Below are 24,290 nucleotides of genomic sequence, written 5' to 3'. Positions count from 1 at the left end.
TTACCACGGGGTTCCTGTCCCGCGGCTCTGGACCGGGTCAAACCGGGGCTAGGGCCGTGACAGACATCGTCCGAGGGCTCGGCCGAGTTGGCGGCACAATTCAAAGAGTACACCGCCATGAAAGAAGCGAAGCACGCGATTGAATTGGAGGCGATTGAATTGAGGAAGAAAAGAGAGTCAGAGGCTCGCGAGCTCATAACGGAACAACGCGAGACGATGAGAAACTACGCGTACGATCGAGATATGAAAACATTCCTCAAGCCGCACGACGATGCTCCGCCGGAAATGTTGCCGTTCATCCTCGCCCGAAAGCGCGACATCACTAACAAGTACGGGTGGCCGTGCAATTTCTAAAATTTTTATTTTCTAGTTTGAATGTAATTTTTATTTTCTACTTTGAATGTAATTTTTATTTTCTAGTTTGAATGTAATTTTTATTTTTATTTTCTAGTTTGAAATGTCTTTTATTAAATTTTATTTAATTTTTATTAATATTTTTTTAATTTATAAACATGCATAATTACAACAAATAAAAAAACAAAAAGAAAAAAGAAAAAAGCAAGTCCCCTAAGAGAGGAGTGCGGCCATCAAATTGAGGGTGTGAGGGGAGTTTAAGAGGGGAGTTGACGTGGCATAACCTGATTGGATGTGTGTAAGAGAGGGGACTCCCCTAAGAGGCGAGTGCCCCTCTCACCCTTAAACTAGTGTTTTAAAACAGGAAAACCATCCATTGACCCTCTAATTTGTTTCTTTAAAATGATAAATTTAATGTCTCCGAATGATTTAATTTCATATTTGATTACCAAATAAGACTTCCAACATATAGTGGCGTTCAACAAAATTTGAAGTTATATGAAGTAGTTGTGTTGTTTAGATAGCTATTGGTTTCAAGCAACTTATTAATCACCACAATTTGATAACTTGATTCTTAAAAATGGTTTCTTAATAATGTAGTGGTTTCATGTCCACAAATGCTTCTACATTATTTCCTAGCCCTGACCCGACCAGACTACGATGACCGACAGGGGCGAACCCAAGCCCACTCCAAGGTGGGCGGGCGCACCCCCGGGGAAAAAAAATTTAGTGTCAAATTCCGTCGAAAATCCCGTCCGCACCCCTTGGAATTTTTCGTCCGCACCCCTTGGAATTTTTCGACCGCACCCTTGAAATTTTTCGTCAGCACCCCTTAGGTAAAAAGCGTTATCAATTTATATTTTAATTTTTTAGTAAACTCTTATTTAAAAAAATACTACCTAAATTATATAACTTTTAATACCTAACTAACTAAACCCAAATACCCATACACTTACCCACTTATAATTCCTAACTAGCTAGCCCACTAAGTCTTAGCCCATTAACCAAACCCAATAATATTTCAAACTATAATAAAATAATTAAAGCTCAAAACCTTTAAAAATTCTCTCCCGCTCTCTCCTTCTCTTGCGTCCCTGCACTGCCAACGAACAACATCACCCAGCGACAACAGTCCAGCAGCCGGCGACCACCATAATCAGCCACCATACCACCGTCGTTTGACACCAAATCTAACCGGAATCCGAACACGGGTAAGTTTCTTTGTTATTTTGATGATTTTGATTGATATTATAGGAGAAACAAAGGTAATAAAGTTGTTAAATAGGTTTGAAATTTTGTGTGTTTTGACATTGTTTATGGTTGTTTAGATTATTTTTAGGGTGATTATGTTGTTTATATATTTTTAGGGTGATTACAACTAACGTTATAATTTCTAGGCTTGAATAATTGAAAATTAAAATTGAAACATTATGTTATGGAGCGATAAACTTATGTTATATAGAGAAAGAATTGTTTAAAAATTAGTTTTAAAAATGTTTTGGATAGATTTCAAAAAATGAAAACCCGTAGGGCGTCGACCTTTTAATTATGTTTGTAACAAAGTTTACATGTTTTTGATTATTGTATAAATTTAGTTTGATGTTCGTTTGTTTTACATGACCCGACCCGACCCGACCCGATACGAACCGATTTTTTTACTCATATACCCGGGGGCCTAAAATTTTTAAAAATGTTCCGCACCCCCATAGAAAAATTCCTAGGTCCGCCACTGATGACCGACCCGGAAATTTTAATATTTGGTTGTGAAAAATTCTAACATAAAAAATGGACCCCAATGGAAAAAAAATTTGGATCCGCCACTGATTTTAACCGAAGGATAGAAATTTTCATCAATTTTAACGGAAGAATACAAATGTGGCTTAATGTTTATAGAATAATAATTGTTTTACTTGTTAGAAGGTGTGGGTTACTGTGTAATTGACTCAAGGACATCTGAAACACTAATTCCTTTTAATTTTGATTGATACCATTTTATTTATTATTTATTAATTATTAATTATATTATATTAGATAATAAAAATGTTTAGTGACTCGGCTAATCAAAGGACCATGGGATGACTTTGGGCCGAATACGGGTAACAGGGTGATCAGATGATAAGAACACGGATCTTGGTAGGCTAGGTCAGCCATATACGGATGAATGAATGGGCACCCCCTCATTGTTCTTTCTCGCCGCTTTAACCCTCGGGTTTGTTTCACTTTTCTGTCCACCATTCACCTCTGGAACCATTCACTTTCTCTATTAATTCTTCCCTAACGCTGTGTTTCCGAGTTAAGTTAAGGAGAGAAAAGAAAGGATTCTCTCATTTTATTTTCTTTTCTTTTCTCTCCGTTTCTTTCCAAATTGGAAAGATTAATTTTAGGCAAAAAATCTCCCATTTTCTCTTCTTTTCTCTCCTTTAATGAAACTCTGGAACACAACTAAAAATTATTTACTTCCGAATCTTTTCTTTTCTCTCATTGGGTTTGGTCCCCAGCATGCTTCGGTCATCCTTTTACCAGTGTACAATTGACTTTCTCCGGTTATATGTTTGTTATACAACCGGTGGTCGATGTACTAGGTTGAATCGGCCACTGCATGATCTTTTTCTGCCTTTGTTAAATGTTCCGCCTAAGGATGCAGTGTTTGCTCACAACTGATGTACGTTTAGTCGAAGAATCAAACGGAAGTTCCGGCAACTCCAGTCTGTGGATGCTCGATATCGATCTTCGACGCAACAGTTGATGATCTTAAGTGACGGCAGCCCACTGGCGGTGAGAGTCGTGTCGTTTCACTTATGAACGGGGCATCTTTATTTAATTAATTATCAATGTCCATATTCCAATTTTGAGTGAACGCTTTATTTTGTATTTTTTTCGTAGCTGAAATTGATAATAAAGTCAACAAATTATTATTGAGTCTGGAAGGTTTTGTTATTATTGAGTCCTGTTGTTGAGATCGTCTTTGTTTGTATGTTATTATTGATTGACACAGGAAGGTTTGCTTACTTGAAGTGCTTGTATACTTGTTTAGGTATTTTTAGTTGGTATAATTGCTTGTTACTTTAACACTTAGGTTAGTATAAATGATTCGAATTTTGTTCTAATGCCATTAATACTATTGTCTGTTAACTGACACTTTAATGTCTCATGTTCTTTTTTTCATGTATAACAAGCCAGGAGGCCCAAATGGATCAACTGGGAATTTATGGAAGAGTAGAAGCATAGATTAAACATTTGTGAGTTGTCAATGCTTCAAATGACACTTATTAATTTCTTATGTGAATTTTGGTTATTGTTGATTAGGCAATAAATGTAATGTTTGGCATTTCTTTGAATATTGTTCAATAATATTTATCTATAATGTGGATTTATAGATTATATTGAGTATTTTGTTGTCTAACTTGGACTGAAGGACTTTAGCTTGAGAGTTTTTCTCAATGGAACGAATTTTGTTCCATAAGGTAAATTATAAGTTGTGCTATTGTTTTAATTAAGCTTTTGTTGTTCACACACATCCTTTTACGTTTGATGTTTAAAATGGGTGAAACTCTTAGACTACATGGTATGGTGATGGACCATCCTTGGAGGATGATCCGCCACGTAGGCGCCACATCATAGTCCTCCCAATGATGGATCATCCTCCAAAACTAGGGGGCATGGGAGGATGGTCCTAGTCATCATCCTCCACCACTTTTATATTTTTTTTTTTAAATCTCCATCTTTTTTTAAACATTTAACAAATAAAGTAATAAAATATTTTAATTAATATTATAAAACATTACATAAACATAAAAAAAAATTAAACTTAAAAAAAATAAACTAAAAAAAACATAAACTTAAAAACCTAAAGTTAAAAAAAAAACGTAAAAATATCCTAACATACTAAAATAAGCTACTAGTCGTCGTCTTCCATGTGGTGGGCGGGTTCGTTTTCAGCGTTGTTCCAAATATGCTCCACCAAGTCCGCTTGTAGGTTGTGATGTGTGTACTCGTTACGTAGAGCGAAGGCGTTCAAATCTTGTTCTTGCTCACTAACTGGAACAGAATTTCCAGTAGACGCGTTTTCGTCGTAATCACATATCGCTCTCCCTTCGTCTTCAATGATCATGTTATGAAGGATGATACAAGCGTACATAATGTGTCGTAACCTCCTTGGTGTTTGCGAACGTGCTGGAATAGAAATGATGTGCCATTTTTTTTGTAGAACACCAAAAGCCCGTTCAATATCTTTTCTTGCGCCCTCCTGAAACTTTGCAAATTTTTTCCTTTTGTCGTCGGTCGGGTGCGGGACAGTTTTAACAATTGTCGAGTACGTTGGGTATATCCCATCGGCTAGGTAGTAACCTCGCCTGTACTCCACCCCTGAAACCGTAAAGCTTGTGTCTGGACCTGTACCCGCCACTACATCATCAAAAATCTGTGACTGGTATATGATGTTGAGGTCGTTGAGTGAACCAGGTAGACCAAAAAAAGCATGCCATATCCAGAGATCCTGTGACGCAACAGCCTCTAGAATGATAGTCGGATGTCCCTGATCTCCCCTAGTATACTGACCTTGCCATGCAACCGGGCAGTTCTGCCACTGCCAGTGCATGCAATCAATGCTCCCGAGCATTCCTGGGAAACCATGTCTCTGTTCGTGGGCTTGATATAATTTTTGAACGTCGTTTACGTTCGGTTTCCGCAGGTATCGCTTGCTATACAATTTGACAACCCATTGGCAAAACTTGTATAAACATCGACGTGCGGTTCTTTCAGACATCCTAATGTACTCGTCTAATGCATCTGGTGCGTAACCGTACGCAAGTTGGCGAATGGCCGACGTACATTTTTGTAAATTGCTGAAACCCCTTTGACCCCTAGCATCGTTTCGCAATGTAAAAAACGGATCAGACTGGGCCATGTCGCCTGCAATACGTAAGAACAGTCGACGACTCATGCGGAAACGACGTCGAAAAATCTCGGCTGGGTACACGGGTTCGTCGGCAAAATAATCGGCTACTAGTTTATCGTGGCCGGCTATAAATTTAGAACAAAACAAAAATGAAATTAATTAAAACATACATTTTAAAATCTATATAAAAAAACATACATTTTAAAATCTATATAAAAAAAACATACATTTTAAAACATACAAAAAAAATTAAAATACCTTCTTGGTCTCGATTATATTTTGCTCGTCTGGTTAGCGGTTGGGACGACCCTTCAGCGGCCGACATGAACACTTGAGCCGCGTTCATAATCATGTTGTGCATAATAACATCCTCTTCCGAAGATGATGAATACCACTCGGACGAAGACGATGAAGACATTGATGAAATTGAGGAAATTGAAGAAACGGGTGAAGCCATGATATTTTTTTAGCGAGAAATGGTGTGGAAGCGGGTAAAAAATGATGCAAAATATGAAGACTTTTTATAAAAAGAGATGAGTGGTTTATAAAATGTGAGAGAGATGGGGTGGTATTGGGTGAAAAGTGGTGAAAAAAGGGGTTAAGGGTGTGAGTATTTATAAAAATGGTATTGAAATGGGTGTTTATTTGAAAAGTAGCCGTTAGTTTTTTTTTTTTTTATTAATATTCAAACGGTCATATGGGGGGCCCACATCTTTTTGCTTCGTCGAGAACGTCCGAAAAGGGACGGAGAGGACGGCGACGTATGGGGGCGGCACGGTGTTTGGACCGTCGCCGACCCGCGACGGGCCGGGGCCGACCCCCATACCGTATAGCCTTAATCCTCTTTGCGTAGAAATGTTGAAAGTTATTTACATTAGGAGATGGCAACTTCGTGTCTTGAGAACAGAATAAGGTATTGCTTTTTTCAAGCCCCATATCAAAATATAAAAATATGTTTATGTAATAACTGCTTTTGACAGTTTCCATAATTTTTGGAGCCTTTTAAACTGTTTTGAAGCTATCGAATGAAGTTTTAAATTCAGTTATTGACGCTTTTTTAAAATTAGTACGCGGTCTTTTTTTGGAGCTTTTTAACACCCTGCAATCTTAAATTTTCGAATGACCAGGTCAAATCGAAAACTGGGAACCTAAGCCTCCAAACTGGTTTTACATCTTGTTTTATTAACAGTTTTATGTTATTTATTTTTTGCAGGTTCTAAAATTCACATTTTTTTGTTTACTGGTTTTAAAATTCACGTTTTTTGTTTACAGGTCTAAATTGGTTCAAATAGCTTTTTTGTAAATTTTATGGTTTATGTTTCCAATTAAATTTCCACTTGTTTAGATCAGTTATTTATGTGGATCGTGGGCTTTATATTTATAACTAAAACATATGTTATGTTATAGATAGATGGTGGGGTATAATTTAGGATGAGAAAGTCAAAGTGAAAAAAAAAAACCTCTCCTTCTAGAAGGTTTTCCTGAATTATAAGGGTAAGGAATTCATTTCATTTTCATCCGATGGCTGAGATTGCAAGTTGTTCCCATTGACTTTAATGGGAACATAAGAATATATACTATGTAGTAGAGGGTTTAAATGAGAATAATTTTTTTTAAGAAGAAAAAAGAAGAAATTTCAACCAATAAGAATGATTCATTTTTACTTCATTTAATATTTGCATTTAATGTTAATATAAGGGTATATTGGTAAACTTACAAAAATCATTAATTTTTATTCTTCCACTTTAATAACTAACTAAATTAAATTTGTAACTCCTTTTCAAAATATATACTTTTTCCAAATTAAAAAAACCAACTTAATTTAAAGTGTAGAATAAATTAGTAGTTGTGTAGGATAAATTACGAGTTGTGTAAGATATATTTCGAGGTGTGTAGGATAAATTTCGACACTGTAGGATAAAATTTTATAATGTGTAGGATATATGTATGAAAATTTTGATATGTGTAGGTTTTGTAGATTATATGTAGGATAATTAATGATTAGTTGACTAATTAATTAAAGAGTTAAAAATTAATGATATGAGTTATAAATGAAATAGTATTTTACTAATATGTCCTTACTTTTTTTTTCTTCTCACATTAAATTTCTTTTCAGATGAACCTTCCCCATACTATGTAACATTCAAAACATGTCAGTTTATACACAACTTTTTTTTTGGTAAAGAAAAATTAATATTTCAAATCAATATCTTGTAACAATGAAAAATAATAACTTGAAATTCTTCAAGAAAATTGTGTTACTAATTTCTAAAAACTAATCGAACAATAAATTTAATATTTTAAGATAATATACAAGTATGATGCTAGAAAAATTGTACACCAAACATTTACAATAAATTTAATATTATAGTGTCATTTGATTTCTAGCATGTATTGGTATCGTACCAATACGGTAATGAACCAATTCAATTTCGACTTAGTTATATCGAATTTCCGCCGAAACGCGACGGGAGACTACCACTAGTTAAGAATAATAACAGCTAATGAGAATACATGAAAAAATAAAATGACAATTGAGCTTTAATCTTATTGATAGTCAAAAGAGAATCAACCGAAGGAAAATGTAGAAGATAAAGCCACGACTCAAACTAGTTTCTTGGAGAGAGAACGAGTAATGTACTCTTGCAAACATTGTGATGTATAATATAGTCAAACACTAATATAGAGAGAGAATTATGTATATTATATATGTTGTGTGAGAGACAAGTAGGATATGACCAATAAAACTAAAGGAAATTGAACAATAACATCATAGGAAAGTTAGAGTTGATAATTAATATAGGGATAATAGCTTTGTTTTATAAAATAATCACTTTTAAAAGTAAAAATAATAAACGCTGTCATTACAGGTATTATATTGAAAATAATAAGTTACATTTGTTTATGTCGTTAAAAAAACAGGTGTTTATACGTTATCGTAACTTTCTACTTAAAATCGGGTAAAATGATCACAGAAGATTATTAATTGAATACATCAATATATTTAAAATAAATAGAAATTAAGAAAATATTAGTGAATCATTGCAATTAAGCTTAATAACAAAGTTTAATGTCACTCTTCAGATAGGGTTATAAATGGAAGCTAAATGGACATCACATGAAACTGATATTCGATTTTTTTGATAACTTAACTAGCCATTAAAATGTCAAAACAACAAATTACAAACAAATAACAAGTAAACGAGCAACAAGTGCGCCGCAACCCTCTTTTGAATTGCAAAACCGATCCTACTAAAGACGAAGCGACTCGTAAGGGTCGAGATTTGTATATGTAAAGATCAAAATTACTTCTCCAACCCTTCGGCTATAAATTCCACACTTCTCCAAAGGTTAAAGAATTCCGATCTCCCTACTCTCCCTCTTTCTATATAACATTACCTATTTTCACGTCGGATGGTGGTTACAAGAAAACACTCACCTTTCCTTCTCGTAATGAGTCTCGCGGTATTTCTAGTTTTGCATATTCATCTTCTGTAGATTTGAGCTCACAAAGATCGAAAGAGAAAGCCCCCCGGTCGAGACATCACCGGTCTATCCCTACGGATTAGACTAGTGTTTCTTCAAAAAGTTTTTTAATTCTAAAGTAAATTTAAAAAAATTGTGAATCCATATTCAAATTTATAAGATTTGTAAATCTTAAGTCAATACAGTAAATCAAACTTTTTATTCAAATTAATTGATCATGAGTCTACTGTTTGAGACCCATTTTTGAGCCAGTGTTAAGATTTGTATATGATTGCAAGCAATCTTTGCTGAGACAGTATCAACTAGGGTTCGACTCGTAATCTTCGATCTGAGCTGGAAGTTGAGCTCGTATTTAACTCGGCCAACTCGGATAAGTTCACTTATTTTTTGTTTTGTTTTGATAATTAACAATAATCTTTCATAACATAGTACCAAACTGCGAGCTACTTTCAATTCGAATGTTTATATGAGCCAACCAACTAGCTCGAGCTGAATTATGAGGTGCGTTTACTAAGTCAATTATGAGCGAGTTGCGAGCCACGAGTTAGTTAAACAACCTTGTATTTATTATTTACCGATACTAGAGTAGTTATTCAAGCGGATTCTGATGAATCAATTTCTTCAACGCATACTAAGTGATCTATTAACTTTTCACAAGTACCCAAAGCTTGCAACTTTGTGCACATACAACAATCATTAACGTACGAAACTATCGACTATAGTTTATTAAGAAAAAGCCTGATATCCATTTATTCATTTACTCTATTCACTTGTGATCTAGCATGAGATAAGAGATTTACCTATGATAAAACTTCATTTTCTTGATACTGAAGGCGATAAGCCCAACAGGAGCAAGGAACCCGATGAGTGGTCTTTCAGGTTCCTGTAGGACCGTCTGACACCGTGAGTGATGGATGGTTTTCCAGCTGTTGGGCTAGGGGTTTTGGTGCTGGATCCGACTCGAATAAGCTCTTTGGGCCCGAATGGGCTCTCGGGATGTTGGCACTTCCGTTTCTTTTTCAGTAGTTCCCAGAGTAACTTGTCGTCTTTAGTTTGATCCTCCTGTGGTGCTGGTGCTAATAACTAGAGCAGAGATAAAAATAAGTTTAACATAAACTATCAAATTGTATTTTACAGGTGGTACTTTGGTTGCAGTGCGTTTACTTAATAATAGTTTGACACGGGTTTTATATTAGGGAATATCATGAAAATGGAAATTGACCAGTCAAATTTACGAAAATGAACATGCTTCACGTCTATGGTAGCCTCAATCTCTTACTATTGCGTCTACCATAGACTTATGATTCCTAGCGAATAAGAAGTTGACACTTGTCATCATCCTTAGTTTTTTCTTTTTTTACTTTTCCACCACGATTTTTTAACAGGCATAACTTTTTTCATACTTTAGTAGTTTTTTTTAAAGTTCACACCAAATTAAAGAGAATTTTATTATCTTTAATTTGGTAAATTTATATAAAAAATACTATCATATGAAAAAGTTATGCTCGTTTAAAAATCGTGGTGGAAAAGAAAAAAAGCAGGCGGAAACACATGGCAGACGCAAACTCTACCTTAGACGCAATAGTCAGGGATTTAGGCTACCATAGACGCGAAGCATGTTCTTTTTTGTAAAGTGGAAAAGTCAATGTTCATTTCGTGATTTTCCCTTTATATCATCCCATACGGGTCAAAAGGTTAGATGAAAAACCTGGCTTAAATGAAACGGGCCAAACAATCTAAAAGAACAAATAATGAAAGTATAAAAGAACAAATAAGTCTTGATCTTCAAATGACTAAATGCAGGACTTACTTTGTTCTTTGCATAACGACCAGTAGTGTCCTTCTTGTCATTAGTGAAGGCATCTAAGTATTGTCTCATTTTCTTTATTCTTTCTTCTGATTCTCGCAACATGCTCAATACTTCAGCATTCTTTTCTTCTGCAACTCTAACCATTTTTCTTGCTTGTTGCAATTCTACCCTTCCGTCTCTTGCCACCCCTCTCATATCCTCCAATGCAACCAATAACTGAGGGCATGTGCCAGCTGTCAATTCCGCCTTATAACTTTTGACATACTCAATCATCGGCTTACACATTTCATCAGTTAATCTACTGATGAGATTATCCACCCCACCCTCAACTGAGCTTAGGGCTTCAGTGACATGATCATATATAGCTTTCAGAAGTTTTAGCGTGATATTGAAGGCGTGACGATCGTGACTTGATTGTTGAGTGGCGGATATATAAGCGACAGCTTTTCTCAAAAACATGTGGATACGGTCTTTGTGGTTATCAATAGTTTGAAACATGTTTTTCTGGCTAGAATTAACACAACTTTCAACTTGTTTGAGAAGCTGCACTAGTTGTATAAGCTGTAATTTCTGTTTATGGATAAGCTCATTGCCTGCCATGATTGCGTTATTTGTATAGTCTTCCTGCAGATATTTATACTAAAATTGTTTAATGATAAGTTATAAAACTAAGATGATAATGATATCTCCTTTATACATAAATGCAAAACCAATTTAAGTAGAAAACCGCACAAGCATGGGTACCTATTAATTGCTTTAACATAGGCTTTGTATTGAGTGCGCGTGATATATAGTATAAAGGTATAATGCTATGATGTAAAAACAGCAAAACACCTTTTCACATTGGAATTTATAAATGAGGTTGGGATGAAGGCAGACATATTTATATATAATTAAAAGTTTAAAAAAAAATCTAATTGGCAGCGTTTCTTCTTCAAGGAAATCCATGTTAAAGACCGGAATTGTAGCGGAATGCAAAAAGAAGAAAAAGACGGGCCAATTGTTATATTATTCCCAACTTCTTCAAATTAGTTCCCTTACAATCTAAGTATCTAACAACAATTTAGAAGACAATTTTCTTTAGTAAAGATTTACACTTCGCTACAAACGCCATTAAAGAAGAAATGTTGTAAGAATTACTGAATTAGAATTCTCAAACATATTATCCACTGCCAATTCTAATAAAATATTACAGCATGATGAAAATCAGTCTTTCCTACTTATCTACAATTCTACATGAGCAATTAGTTCAATAGTTTAACATGCGATTAGTCATTAGTAAAGTAACAAATGATAATTTCTCAAATCAGCATAACAATATTGTTTCAATTTTCAAATCTAGCACAATTATGATCATATTTGAGCAGTAAGAACAAAGGTACCTCCAGCTTATGTAAATCGCATTCCTTATTAGCAGTTGACATTGACATAGGCGTCTCCACTCTAATCTGGTCTTCAAATTCAGACTGTACTATGCCACAATCAATCAACCAAAAATCAACAGATACTTCTTATATACACATATCAACACAGATTCATAGTTTTATGTACACATATTCCAAAACTAAATTGCAAAGTTCTATTTAATCCTGATCTCAGCACCTCAATGAAACTAATCAATAGTTTGTGTGCACATGTTCTAAAGCTAAATTGCAAAGTTCTATTAGTCCTGATCTCAACACCTCAAACTCACGAATTTTAACACAAAACTCATAGATTTGAAACTACAAACTACTGTGAAACACGCTACCTATGCATTAGAACAGATCTTCACTAAAATTGTGTTTGATTTCAGCACCTCAATGAAATTAGGTTAAATCACACGAAATTAATCATAAAACTGATCGATTTGGATCTACATGCTACGGTTAAACAGTTTACTTGATAATTTGAACAGATCTTCGTGAAAATCGTGCTTGATCTGCCTTCTTCAGCCATTTCAGCGGTTTTTAAACCAACGAGCTTCATAAGCGGAACAGCTAGCGAACTGAATACATCTTCAGCCTGCAAATTCGAACAGTAGTAGTAAAATAAAGCTACGTGCTCGTTAGATTTGCAAAGTTATTTGAATTTTGAAGTGAATTACCTCGAGCAAACCGATTTTGATCTGAGATTTGAGGTGATTGAACGAAATTTTGAGTTGATCCTGACGAGAGATGATGCGTGCGAGTTTGAGGTGAAGTTTCGCCATTGATGGAGATTGTGAAGTAGTTCGTGATCTCAGACGATAAGTCATGTTGCTCTCTCGTTGTGGCGGGAAATGACCAACAATTTTTACATTTATAGATGAGTCACCAAAAAAAATATCTCTTTTTTGTTTTTGTTTACTAAAAAAAATTACACTTTTTTCTCTTTTTGTTTTCTATAACAAAAAAAATTACAAGGTTATAGACTAGTTTTACACGGGCTGAACAACGAAAATTATTTAATTACATAGCACAATAAGACAAGCATGTGTAAAAATGTAAAAATCACTCCCACATATATATAAAAGACTTTAACTAAAAACACACATTCACAAACACGTAATGGTTTGACTAAAAACTAAATTAAAAAAAAAATGTGTGTTTGGTCGATGTTCAATGACCCCACCTCTTTTCTCTTTCACCCTGCCATTGGCTTGGTGGATATGCCCTTTGGCGCCCTTGTTTGACAGCCCATAACAGTGTTTAGAGCCCCGCCAAGATGATGTGGCATGGGACACTAACCCACTACACTTGGTCTTAGATATGAATGTGAAATTATAGTTGTTAAAAACAATTAACAAATGATTAATTGCATTTTATATGGTGAAAGGGAAGTGTATAAGTCTTACTCCGTTTAAAGTTACAGTTTCATATTTCTATAGGACATAACGTCTTAACATGTCAAATGTTCTTACAAGCACCAAAGTTACAGTCTCATATTTCTATAGAAGATAACGTCTTAACATGTCAAATGTTCTTACAAGCATCAAAAAGCGGTTAAGTAAGAGTTTTTTAAATCTAAAGCTATAAACTGATTTTCCCTTTGTTTTTCCCTTCTAAATTGTATTGTTTTAATTTGTAAAACGTGTGAACCGTGAATGTTACCCTTATATTTAGTTGCCTAGTTTTATTTTTCCCTCTTATAATTTGTTTTGTTTTTACTTGTGAATTTATTAATGTACACTTATATTTAGCTGCCTAGTTTTATTTTTATTTTGTCTCTTTGATATGGAAATTACACATTATTTTCCAAAGCATATGGTTTTCAACTTTGTTAAATTGTCAACTTGTAGTTTTTCTAAATCCTAGTATTTGATCAAGTAACTAACGGTTGTAAGCATTTATTGATTTGGACAAAACTACAAATGGATAATTTGCATCATATCAATTTCTCCAAATCCCAAGTGAACTCCGAAACATAACACTAGGAAATTAATAGTAGATGAAGTGAGCGACGTGACAGTACAGGATTAGAGGGAGTTATGATACTTTAGGACAGCGGTGCCACCCCCTTACACGACTAAATTCAAGTTTCAAACTGTTAACCAAATCATTAACCCGTTAAAACCGAACCATGTATATCTTAAGAATAATCGGCACCTCAACCCATTTGCGGCCATAACTATAATAGTTGACGGAAACCCTTCTCGTAAATTCGAAAGAAAAAAAGATGAATTGTTCATTGTATAGCTATATATAAAGATTAAATAAAGTGTAACATAATTATTCTTGCAGAACAAAGGAACCTTCTATCCTCTTATCAATAGAAAGGGGGAAATTCAAAGTAGATAACATATCAACAGAAGTATATGCAGGTCCAGTTGCAGGTTCTGGAGCAGGCTTGAATTCATAAGGACCATTTTTCACCCCCCAAACCTGCAATACGATAGAACGGGTCAATTTGGATTGTATTACATGAATAAAACAGTCAATCGGGCAAAAAAAAATGTTTTAAGAAAAAAGAGGAACAAGACAAGCATTACTAAAGTAGTTTAAGTACACTATATACTTTTGAGTAAGGTACATGGATAGTCCCTGTGGTTTTCCAAACTTTGGATTTGATCCCTAGCTTTCTAAAAATACACGGATGGTCCCTGTGGTTTGCACGTTTTATAACGCATTTAGTCCTCAGCCAACAAATCTAAAAGTTTCCGGAGGTCCAAGATACCAAGATAGGGACCATCCATGCACTTTTGGCAAAAGTTGGGGATTAAATGCGTTACAAAGTGTAAGCCACCGGGACCGTTCATGTGGTTTTCCAAAACTTTGAATTTGATCCCTAGCTTTCTAAAAATACACGGATGGTCGTGGTTTGCACTTTGTATAACGCATTTAGTCCTCAGCCAACAAATCTAAAAGTTTCCGAAGGTCCAAGATACCAAGAGAGGGACTAAATGTGTTACAAAGTGCAAACCACAGGGACCATCCATGCACTTTTGGCAAAAGTTGGGGATTAAATGCGTTACAAAGTGTAAACCACCGGGACTGTCCATGTGTACCTTTGGAAAGCTAGTGACCAAATCGAAAATTTTGGAAAACCACAGGGACTATCCGTGTACTTTACTCTATACTTTTATAACCTTCTAAATTGTTTAAACAAACTACATCATTATTTAGTAAATAGGTTTTGTAATCATGTTAAAAATATTAATCATTTACGAATTTAAAAGAAATGTATAGAGTGAATTATGAGCTAGTATAGCGAACTAACTTGTTTCCCATCATCATCATAACCCCTGTCCCATGTATGGATCTCGTTATTCTTCAAGACCGCCAGTTCTGAGGTACAATATGAAGCACCATTCTGCTAGGAAAAAAATTTCAAAAAGTATGTGAACGATAAAAGATTTATACAGTTGAAAACATGATAAGAGTTGGAAGTGGCAATTCCTACCCATTTACATATCAATGGATCGATTCAAAACGTGACAGACGTCACCCAAAATGTATTTTAGATCCTAAAACCAGCTAAATCATTACATTAACTAATTGAGATAATTGTTAAAAATAATATATTTTTTACTATATAAAAATATCTGAAACTTTTGACAAGAAGAATTCTTGTTTTGACATTTGACCCGTTACCTGACCCGCCCAATGTGCCACTTCTAGAAAGAATATGTTTGAAAATATAAAAAAGGGGGTGCATCTTTAAATACCCATGAATTGGGGAAGCCTTCAGGCGGGGTTGAACCCTCGTATAAGCATCGTTTCCCTCGTTCACAGCGGTTAAGATGTATGGTTGTTAGATGTTCTGCTACATCCTACATGTTTAATAATATTGTAAGCTTAGGAAAAAAAACATGTCTATTGAATTCATAAATCACTATTTCACAAGGCTGGTAATTTTGACAACTACTCACAATAAAGTAACTAAAAACAAGAAAAAAAATGCAGAAAAAAAATATTGTTCTTGTAAACCTTTATGCTATTGTATTTCTGCTAGTCAAGTGCTTTTTATTTAACAATGTGTAGGGTACTAGGGTCCTATGTTATCAAAGACGCAAGGCGCAGGCGAGGCGCATCGGCCTCGCCCGGAGCCTAGGCGCAAGGCGCAAAAAAAGCGTGGGCTTTTTTAAGAAAAGCGCACATAGAGAAAAAAAAATATATAAAAAAATATGTTATGCTTTGAAAATAAATAAGATTCCACATATAAAATTAAAAAAAAAAACTATTATATATGCCATTTAAGATCATGTAACTAATAGTTAGTAGCAAAAGTTTAGGACTTATATGTTGTAAGTTTTGGGTGTGAATAAAAGTCCCATTTTTGCGCCTAGGCTACCATCAGGCGCTATAGGTGCGCCTCACTGCGCCCGGGCGCCTAGGCGCGCGCTTTTTGTGCTTTTGACAACATAGCTAGGGTCAAACATTAAAACTTTCATGGAAAGACATATAGCCATTATGAAAAAAGGTACAATTTTAACATGATCATCTTTGAGGCCTATAGGTAAAAATTTCAAAAAAATACGCAATTTCACAAAAATCACATGAACTTAAGATTTGCAAAACATGTTAAGATTGTCTGTTAGTAATTTACAAAAACCGTATAAAATTTTCAACATGAATAAAACACACCACAAAAGTAACACTCTTAACTGGTTTTAATACCGAAACAATTACTGAACGACAAGCATAAATCATAGGAGAAGTGTATGTGTTTGATAAAATTAAGAATACAAAATGTGTGACATAAATCTTACCCCGATAACTTCTTCAGGCAGTGGACGCTGGTCCCTTGAGCGATCACAAAAGTTCTTGTATTCCTCTGCATCCCTGATGGCATATGTACTCAACTGAACATGTTATAAACAGATTATGGCTGTTAGTATTGATGTACTTACGAACTTTTGAAAGTTATAATCCCTAACATTTTAACACCGTGATAACCCTTCTTGAAATGGATAGTGTTGTATTTATAATGGGGCAAACTGGAAAAAGTTTTGCATTTTTGGCATGGTTGTAAAAGTCACTAGGCGCTCTCTAATCGGTCGACCGGGGAGTTGAGAGTACTCGGCCTAGGCGGAGAGTACTCGGGGAGTACTCGGGCATGTTAAATTATAAAGAAATTAGTTTTTGGAAATTAAATATATGTCAGATAACATAAATTTACTAATATCTATAACAAAATATGTGAAAATGATATTCATTCTTTAATACGATAAGCATAAAATTATGTTTTATTATTTTTTAAGTCAAACTCGGCCCGAGTTGACCTACTAGATGCGATTTTGGCCGAGGTTGACCGCGTTTGACCGATTCCGAGTAATTAGGCGGAGTCAAAGAAAGTCGCCTCGGCAGCCTACCTTGTAGCGACTACTCGGAGAGTACTCGGCCTTGGAAACCTTGTTTTACAACCATTTTTGGAACAAGGCTAATAAATACAAACCTATTGCAAGAAAATAAAATAATGTTATTGTCATATTGCATACCTCAACGTCACATTTCATCTCTTTTGGGCAAGGCTTCACCGTACAAAATCTCTGCAATGAGTCAGCGGTCAGAAATAATTAACGGGAAGATCTTTGGAGATGAAAACGATGGTAACATGGCCAGTGAAAATATCAAGATGGTTGATCTTCTTTCATTCAAATGGAATCATTTTTGTGCTCGTATAACTTCATGATAAAATAAAGAATTAAACAAGGAAACTATAACTTCTGTGTTTAATATCCACACAATCCAACCCATTCAAAACAGATTAACCTCCTTAATAAGCATGCCGAAAGGAAGAGAGATATAACACATCCAAACCAGATTCTATAAAAAAAAAAATCAATCAATAAAAAAAACAAGTAAAATACCTGTCTAAACGGCTTATGAGGAGTTCTCCAAAACGCCTGAAAATGCAAAAGCAAACACTCAAATATTGCATAATAGTATATATTATATAATGAAAGCTTGCAAAATACTCGAGTTATAGTTTCAGTGTAGTATACTAACTTGCTCAAAATATAGAACCTTTGATCCATCCACCATATCCGCAGCCGGGCAGCAAAGCCACCTAACAAAATCCAACAAAAAAAAGTCCCACATTATCAGTAACTTTTAAGCTTTTTTTTTCTTTTTTCGGTAACCATGAGAACCCGTTACCAGCAGACCCCACTAGTACACTACTAACCAACCGGACAACATAAAATGCAGCTTAGCATTCAAAATACAACTAAACTAAGGTAGTGCCCGTTTCACAAAATGGAATGGTTCTGAATGGAATTGGAATGTAGAATCCATCCCTAATGCTATTTGTTTTAAGTTTTAACAAAAAAAAAAATGAAATGGAATTGAAATGTAGATTCCATTCCTTATGCCGGTTCACCTCATTCTTTCTGTATACAAGGTAGTTATGTCATTTTACATCTCACATTCCAATTCCATTGATGATTATACCAACCAAACCCATTATCGGAATCCAAATGAATTCTTTAAAATCCAATTCCGATTCCAGTTCCATTTCCATTACATTCCACGAAACGAACACTACCTAAGATCTTATAGTCTCAATGAGAAAGATATGTTATTCAACCAGGTATACTTAAAGTCTTAAACTACCTGAACAAATATTAACTTACACAACATAATGCAACTACAGCCCTAAAAAATACTTTTTTAAAAATTCAATTAATACCTTAAATTAAAGAAATTATCCGGATCTCTAGCCGCTTGTTCCTTCGAAAACTGCAAATTAAGTACAAAATTCAGATAAAAAAACCAAAAACAACAACAAACAGAAGATCACTAACGCTACTACTAACTATATAATCATAAATTCAACAAGTAAAAGGTGGAATTAGTGGCGAAATGAGAAAATTGGGACCTTTTCGCCGGTGAGGGAGTTGGAAACGATGCGAGCATGGTCCCAACGAGTGGTGGATTTAGTGAAGCGTTTGATCAAAAGAGCACCGCCGATTAAGACCAGCGTCTTCACCACCAGTCCTCGAGCTCTGCTCCACCCATTTGGTGGTCCTTCACACATACCCAGCCACACACCCTAGGGTTTGGTTTATTATAGATTGAGGATGATGGTGAAAAAGGGGATAGAAATCCAGTGATGGTTTCTTTTCTGGACTCTTTTTGGGTAAAGATTCTGTTATTTGCTTAAATACTCTCATAACCTCCAGGTTCCAAAATATCACTCTTTTGTGTGAAAAAAGAATTGATTTTGGTAACTTGTAGCGACTGACTGATCAAAACTGAGAAAAATTGTAAAATCATAATATACATTAATAATAACAGGTGACTCATGTGATGTAAAACGTAGATGATGTCGAACCTATAACGACACGTATTAGCAAGTTGATGGGGTTAAAAAGATAATGTATAATTTTTTTAAAAACCAGAGGGCAAAAGTGATAAATTTGAAACTTGAGGGAAAGGATAAACTCTTTCACTAAAAGATGAAAAAAAAACTTGACAGGCAAAATGTGACAACCAAACAAAATTTAGTGTTCGAACCCAAACTTGTATCGACAAGTAATAGGAAGTGGATAGTGACAAGGAGATATTGTATAAACTTTTTCGAAAACGTATGGCCCTTTACAAATTATATATATAACTAGAATTACCACCCGCCGCAATGCGGCGGGGATGCGTTAGTTATATATCATATTAGATGAAAGGCAAATGTTTCTTACATGACCGCGAGCCTGTGTGTAAAACATAGAAAATAATAACTGAGTCGATCTATGACCCACGCATTGCAACAGACCTATCAAACGGAGAAAAATAGACGCGTTGTGACGGGCCTGTCAAACAGGATAAAGTAGATGAAAAAATGTTGAACTCCACACGCACGTTGTGGCATGTTAACTCGGAAAATGTAGAACGAAACGTTAAACACAAAACTTGCAATAGATGAAAAGTATATGGGGTTAAAGTTACAAACGTTGAAAAACTTTAGGTTAAAAGTAAAAAAAAAAATCAAAGTGGTTAAATCGTAAAAGATGGAAATTTTTGAATTAGAAGTGAGAGTCCAAATTAATCAAAGGGGTTAAATTGTATAGGCAAATTGGATTTAAATAATCCCAACTTGCTCAATTTGGCCGATAATAATCCCAACTCAGTTATTGGCCGATAATAATCCGAACTGGTCCACTTTTGGCCAATAATAGTCCGCCGTTAAAAATAGCTTAACGGAGTTAAGCTTTTTTCCGAGTTACAAACCGATGTTTTATGGATTTTGATCAGAACGAGGATACGATTCGATTTATGTAAAACTTACCTCGAAACGGTGATTCAAACGACTTGATTTTTGTTAATTGGAAGTTTAAACACCCGAATTGAAGCACCGTTTTCGTCGTTTGGGGCAGTATTTCGAGGTAAATTTTATATCAATCAACTTGTATCCTCGTTCTGATCAAAATCCATAAAAGATCAGTTTGTAATTCAGAAAAAAGCTTAACTCCGTTAAGCTATTTTTAACGGCGGACTATTATCGGCCAAAAGTGGACCAGTTCGGATTATTATCGGCCAATAACTGAGTTGGGATTATTATCTGCCAAATTGAGCAAGTTGAGATTATTTAAATCCAATTTGCCAATTGTATAAGACGGAAACTTTTGAAGTAGAAGTGAAAAATCAAATTAATCAAGGGGGTTAAATTACCAAAGGGGTTAAATTGTATAAGACGGAAACTTTTGAAGTAGAAGTGAAAAATCAAATTAATCAAGGGGGTTAAATTACCAAAGATTAAAACCTTAAACTAAAATTGTCAAAGATTGATACTTTAGGGTTAAAAGGGAAATTCAAATTTTTTTTGAAACACTCCCAAAGCTAGAAGTACAACACATTTATGCATAAAGAAGTTGCTAATTTATAAGTTTATAATATAATATAATAATAATAATAGTTTGTTCTAATAAACATTTTAAATAATACAAAACTATTTGTAGACTATATGTTATAATTTTATTATCATGTCAAGTTATAATTTTGTTATAATGTCAAAAACGATTAGCATATCAATCTTATTTTATCGAAGAGCTTTCACTTTTATTTTTTTTAATTGTACTATCCATCACCTGTTAAATTAAAATTAAAATAATCTATCTATACTTTCTATAAAAGGATAAATCCAAGTGATATAAGAAAAGCTGATGTGTCAGCAGGAGAGGGTGTCCAACAAGGCTTTTTTTATCTCATTATTACATCATAAAGCCTAATATTAAAAGAGTTTAAAATTCAAAGGTGGCCCACATTTAGATTGCAAAGGTCTGCTGAGGGGAAACGTCTGCCCATATGATGAAACAATGGTTAACCGGGTAGGGTTAACACACTGGTCTCGTCAAGAAGGGTTAATCCCTTCCACTCGAGGATCGCTGGCTGGATCACCGGTGATTGATCTCCTGCACAAGGAAGCAAGCCGTGACTCGTAACAAGGAGGATGGGGTGGGGGGTGCTCCTTGTTACCACTCTCCGGCGTGAGAATCAGTAGTTTGCTTGGGAAGCAAAGTAAGATAGTAGTAGTAGTGAGAGAGTTGTGAAGAGATACCTCAAACCTGGTTTGGGGTTGGTATTTATAGCCGAGGAGTGAAGGAGGATGATGATGGATGGACTGACGACGTGCTGCACCTTTGCAGGTGTGTCAGGCTTGTCGGTTGTGGAGGTTACGCCACGTCAGTCCATTGCTTACGTAGCTCTGACAGGTTAACTGCCATTGGTGCCACTTGCACTGTGGTGTCAGTTCCACTTGTTGAGTGCATAGGATGCGGTGCAAGCCGCATCGCTACGTGCGGTAACATCTGAAGTTACCGCGTCTCCTACTTGTGATCAAGGAATACGCGAGATGCGGTGCTAGCCGCATCGTCGTCCGCGGAGACCATTCGCCTGCATCCCTTGTCGTGACGAAAATGCCCATATGGTGCGGTGTCAGCCGCACCGTCACGTTCATCTTCTTCTATGCCTAAGGTAAGGCTTTCTTGTATTGATAGAAGTGTTCACTGGATGCGGTGCGATGCCGCATCGCTGTGAATACTTCCGTTTTCATACACCAGATGTGATGCTATGTCGCATCACTCTACCGTTCTCATGTTCCATTTAAGTCCTCCATCGTTACTAGATAGATTGGATTCAACCCTTGTGCCGACGCGTTCTCGCATGGGCACAAGTAGGTTGTTAGCTAGTGGGGGTTTTGATAAGGGTAATGGTCACTCGCGGTCAATGCTGACGCGAGATCTGGGACCATACCCCTTCAAGTCCCCCCAGTCTAGTGTTGCTGCCACATACAAGTTGTATGTGGGAGGAGTACTGGACTATGGGGTTTGGAAGGTAGTTTGCAGTCTGGAGAAGATCCTAGACCATGTGTGGTCTTTTCTGTATGTAAATCAAGCTGGAGGTCTGGAAGGGTCATCTGACGCCTCTTCCGTATCGGTGAAGGAATCTCGTCTGACGCGAAATTCTCAGCCGATTTATGCCACCAGGTGGCTTGCCACCTGTTGTTGTGCCGAAGGTCTCTTGGAGACTTTGTTAGTAATGCTGCACAAACTTCGAACCAACCTCTGAGATGGTGGTTTGAAGGTATGCAGAGGTTTCCCACCCTTTAAAGGTGGTCTTTTCTTCAAACCAATTGTTGAATTGGTGCATGAAGAAGAAAAGAAACTTTTGGACCAATCTTTGAGACTGGGATCAAAAGTAGTTGATGCTTGTAAGTGCTTTGCTCAAGCTCTATGTTCAGCATCTAGTCATGAGATGACGATCCCTTTTTTGTTGGGTTTTCGTGTTCGTCGTCATAGCTCTCTAGTAACCGCACGTCCTTTGCGGTTACCTCGTTGCGTCATTGTTGGCCATGTTTGGTCGAACAATGTATATGGGTAAATAAACATGGTCATAGGCAAGGGTATGCCTACCATTGTTTATTCTATCCGGCCCATAGGCGGGCAAACAAAGTCATAAGCAGACTTGTTACCGCTGTTCGGATGCTTGTTGTTCGACAAAGGCTCGTTTAGAACGCTTATCTGCGTTCGTTTTGTAGCCACTTACCTTCCCGCTCCAATACCGAGTTTGCCTTGAAGTAGCCTCGCTCGGTGATGTGGAGTTAGCTTGGCTCTTCCGTAGCAACCACTCTGCGGAAGCTATGGTTATGTCCGTAGCTCCTCGTGAGTGTCTGTGGTTTTGCATTACCACATTCGCTCGAAGCGGGTGTGTTGCTCGAATGTAGCTCTTGAAGGTTCAGGAGACAGGGTTGCTGATGTGCGTTCGCGTACATTCCCTTCCTTCCTTTTGTTAAAGAAGGTGTTCATGTACACTCTGCGGTTGTGAACCGGACAGGAGGGATTTGAAGCTTGAAGAGAATGAAGGCAATGCGGTTCCCCTGTGTCTGAGATGCGGTTCAGTCCAACGGACAACGCTGGTTCTGAGCATCTGACACACCTGAACGGGCTCGTGTGTGTCATGTCCGCATATTCCACGTGTGCTCGTGGGTAGTGCGGATAGGTATTATACCCCCTTATAGTGTGGAGATATATATTTTTACCTATTTTTAGGGGTATGTTAAAAAACGACATGCGGTATGGGTTATGGTGCGGTATACCAGAGAAACTGCATGCCGCTTATAATTGGATAATGTAGTCGCTTTTTGTTGCATACGTGGCTGATCTCACGTGTGAGTTGGTGGAAGTTGGTGAGATCTTCCTGGCATGTGCTGAAATGAAAGGACGTTTGCACTGCCCGAGGCATTAAATGCACTGTAGCAAAGAGTGTAAACGTCTCTTTTGTCAGGCGCGTGGGCGGCCACGCGCGCGTGATAACCGTCAGCGAAAACGGCGCTTGACACGTGGTGTCATGCGATTCGCTCTTTTTGAACGTGATGATTTGTTTTCTCCCTCCGCATTAATTGCGATGGGTATATAAGGGGAAACCGTTCGTGGTTTCCCCTCACTTGTTCGAAATTTCAAAAATTTGCCGGTGAGAGAAAATCTTTTCTTTGTCTTCTCCGACGATATTTCTTGAAGTTCCGGTGAGGTTTTTAGTTTTTCCACTCACTGTCGTCTGTTTCTCTGTTATATCTGATGGCTGAACCATCAAGTCCACATAATGTGGAGGGTGAAAACCCTGAACAGCCGGTAGTAGCGGCTGATGAAGACGAAGATGATGACGTTGACGTTCCCGGTGGTGGGTTACCGGTGTTGAAGTGGTCAAATGGTGGTTTTAAACTCCTGATGGCCACTGTGCAGATGGCCGACGATTGGGATGCCACCTACCCACAAGAGGGGGATACCGGTGCCGATGCTCCGGCCGGTTATATAACCTTGTGGGCTGATTTTTTCAACGACGGCAACCTTAG

The 24,290-nt window shown here is 36.5% G+C and overlaps 3 protein-coding genes across 3 annotated transcripts; all 3 read right to left on the bottom strand.

Annotated features, from left to right (window-relative positions):
* Nucleotides 1–4,184: 4,184 nt before the first annotated feature.
* LOC118492365 (protein ALP1-like) lies at nucleotides 4,185–6,074 on the bottom strand. The gene is made up of 2 exons (XM_035990302.1): nucleotides 5,510–6,074; nucleotides 4,185–5,376 (listed from the first exon to the last, which is right to left on the bottom strand). Exons 1-2 carry the CDS (start codon nucleotides 5,706–5,708, stop codon nucleotides 4,253–4,255), a joined length of 1,323 nt encoding a protein of 440 aa, XP_035846195.1. The 5' UTR covers nucleotides 5,709–6,074; the 3' UTR covers nucleotides 4,185–4,252.
* A 3,279-nt stretch (nucleotides 6,075–9,353) lies between these two features.
* Nucleotides 9,354–12,812, bottom strand: LOC110941745. The gene is made up of 5 exons (XM_022183405.2): nucleotides 12,634–12,812; nucleotides 12,429–12,551; nucleotides 11,930–12,013; nucleotides 10,548–11,171; nucleotides 9,354–9,820 (listed from the first exon to the last, which is right to left on the bottom strand). The coding sequence occupies exons 1-5, from the start codon at nucleotides 12,781–12,783 to the stop codon at nucleotides 9,551–9,553; spliced, it is 1,251 nt and encodes a 416-aa protein (XP_022039097.1). The 5' UTR covers nucleotides 12,784–12,812; the 3' UTR covers nucleotides 9,354–9,550.
* Nucleotides 12,813–14,167: 1,355 nt separating this feature from the next.
* Nucleotides 14,168–19,089, bottom strand: LOC110941744 (chromophore lyase CRL, chloroplastic). The gene is made up of 9 exons (XM_022183404.2): nucleotides 18,828–19,089; nucleotides 18,639–18,688; nucleotides 17,957–18,017; nucleotides 17,818–17,853; nucleotides 17,446–17,496; nucleotides 16,717–16,809; nucleotides 15,673–15,777; nucleotides 15,225–15,317; nucleotides 14,168–14,389 (listed from the first exon to the last, which is right to left on the bottom strand). Exons 1-9 carry the CDS (start codon nucleotides 18,984–18,986, stop codon nucleotides 14,237–14,239), a joined length of 801 nt encoding a protein of 266 aa, XP_022039096.1. The 5' UTR covers nucleotides 18,987–19,089; the 3' UTR covers nucleotides 14,168–14,236.
* Nucleotides 19,090–24,290: the final 5,201 nt, after the last annotated feature.

Source organism: Helianthus annuus, chromosome 5, assembly GCF_002127325.2.
Source record: "Helianthus annuus cultivar XRQ/B chromosome 5, HanXRQr2.0-SUNRISE, whole genome shotgun sequence".
Classification (NCBI taxonomy): Eukaryota; Viridiplantae; Streptophyta; class Magnoliopsida; order Asterales; family Asteraceae; genus Helianthus; species Helianthus annuus.
This window is presented reverse-complemented; position numbering and strand designations above follow the sequence as displayed.

Excerpts from the sequence above, each read along its gene's own strand:
- LOC118492365 (XM_035990302.1), bottom strand. The coding sequence starts at position 5,708 with ATGGCTTCACCCGTTTCTTCAATTTCCTCAATTTCATCAATGTCTTCA. Across the intron at positions 5,377-5,509 it reads ATATAATCGAGACCAAGAAG|CCGGCCACGATAAACTAGTA; the intron begins GTATTTTAATTT and ends CTAAATTTATAG.
- LOC110941745 (XM_022183405.2), bottom strand. The coding sequence starts at position 12,783 with ATGACTTATCGTCTGAGATCACGAACTACTTCACAATCTCCATCAATG. Across the intron at positions 12,552-12,633 it reads TCAAAATCGGTTTGCTCGAG|GCTGAAGATGTATTCAGTTC; the intron begins GTAATTCACTTC and ends TCGAATTTGCAG. Across the intron at positions 11,172-11,929 it reads GCGATTTACATAAGCTGGAG|GAAGACTATACAAATAACGC; the intron begins GTACCTTTGTTC and ends AAATATCTGCAG.
- LOC110941744 (XM_022183404.2), bottom strand. The coding sequence starts at position 18,986 with ATGTGTGAAGGACCACCAAATGGGTGGAGCAGAGCTCGAGGACTGGTG. Across the intron at positions 17,497-17,817 it reads CTCATAAGCCGTTTAGACAG|AGATTTTGTACGGTGAAGCC; the intron begins GTATTTTACTTG and ends GACTCATTGCAG. Across the intron at positions 14,390-15,224 it reads ATGATGATGATGGGAAACAA|GTTTGGGGGGTGAAAAATGG; the intron begins GTTAGTTCGCTA and ends ATCGTATTGCAG.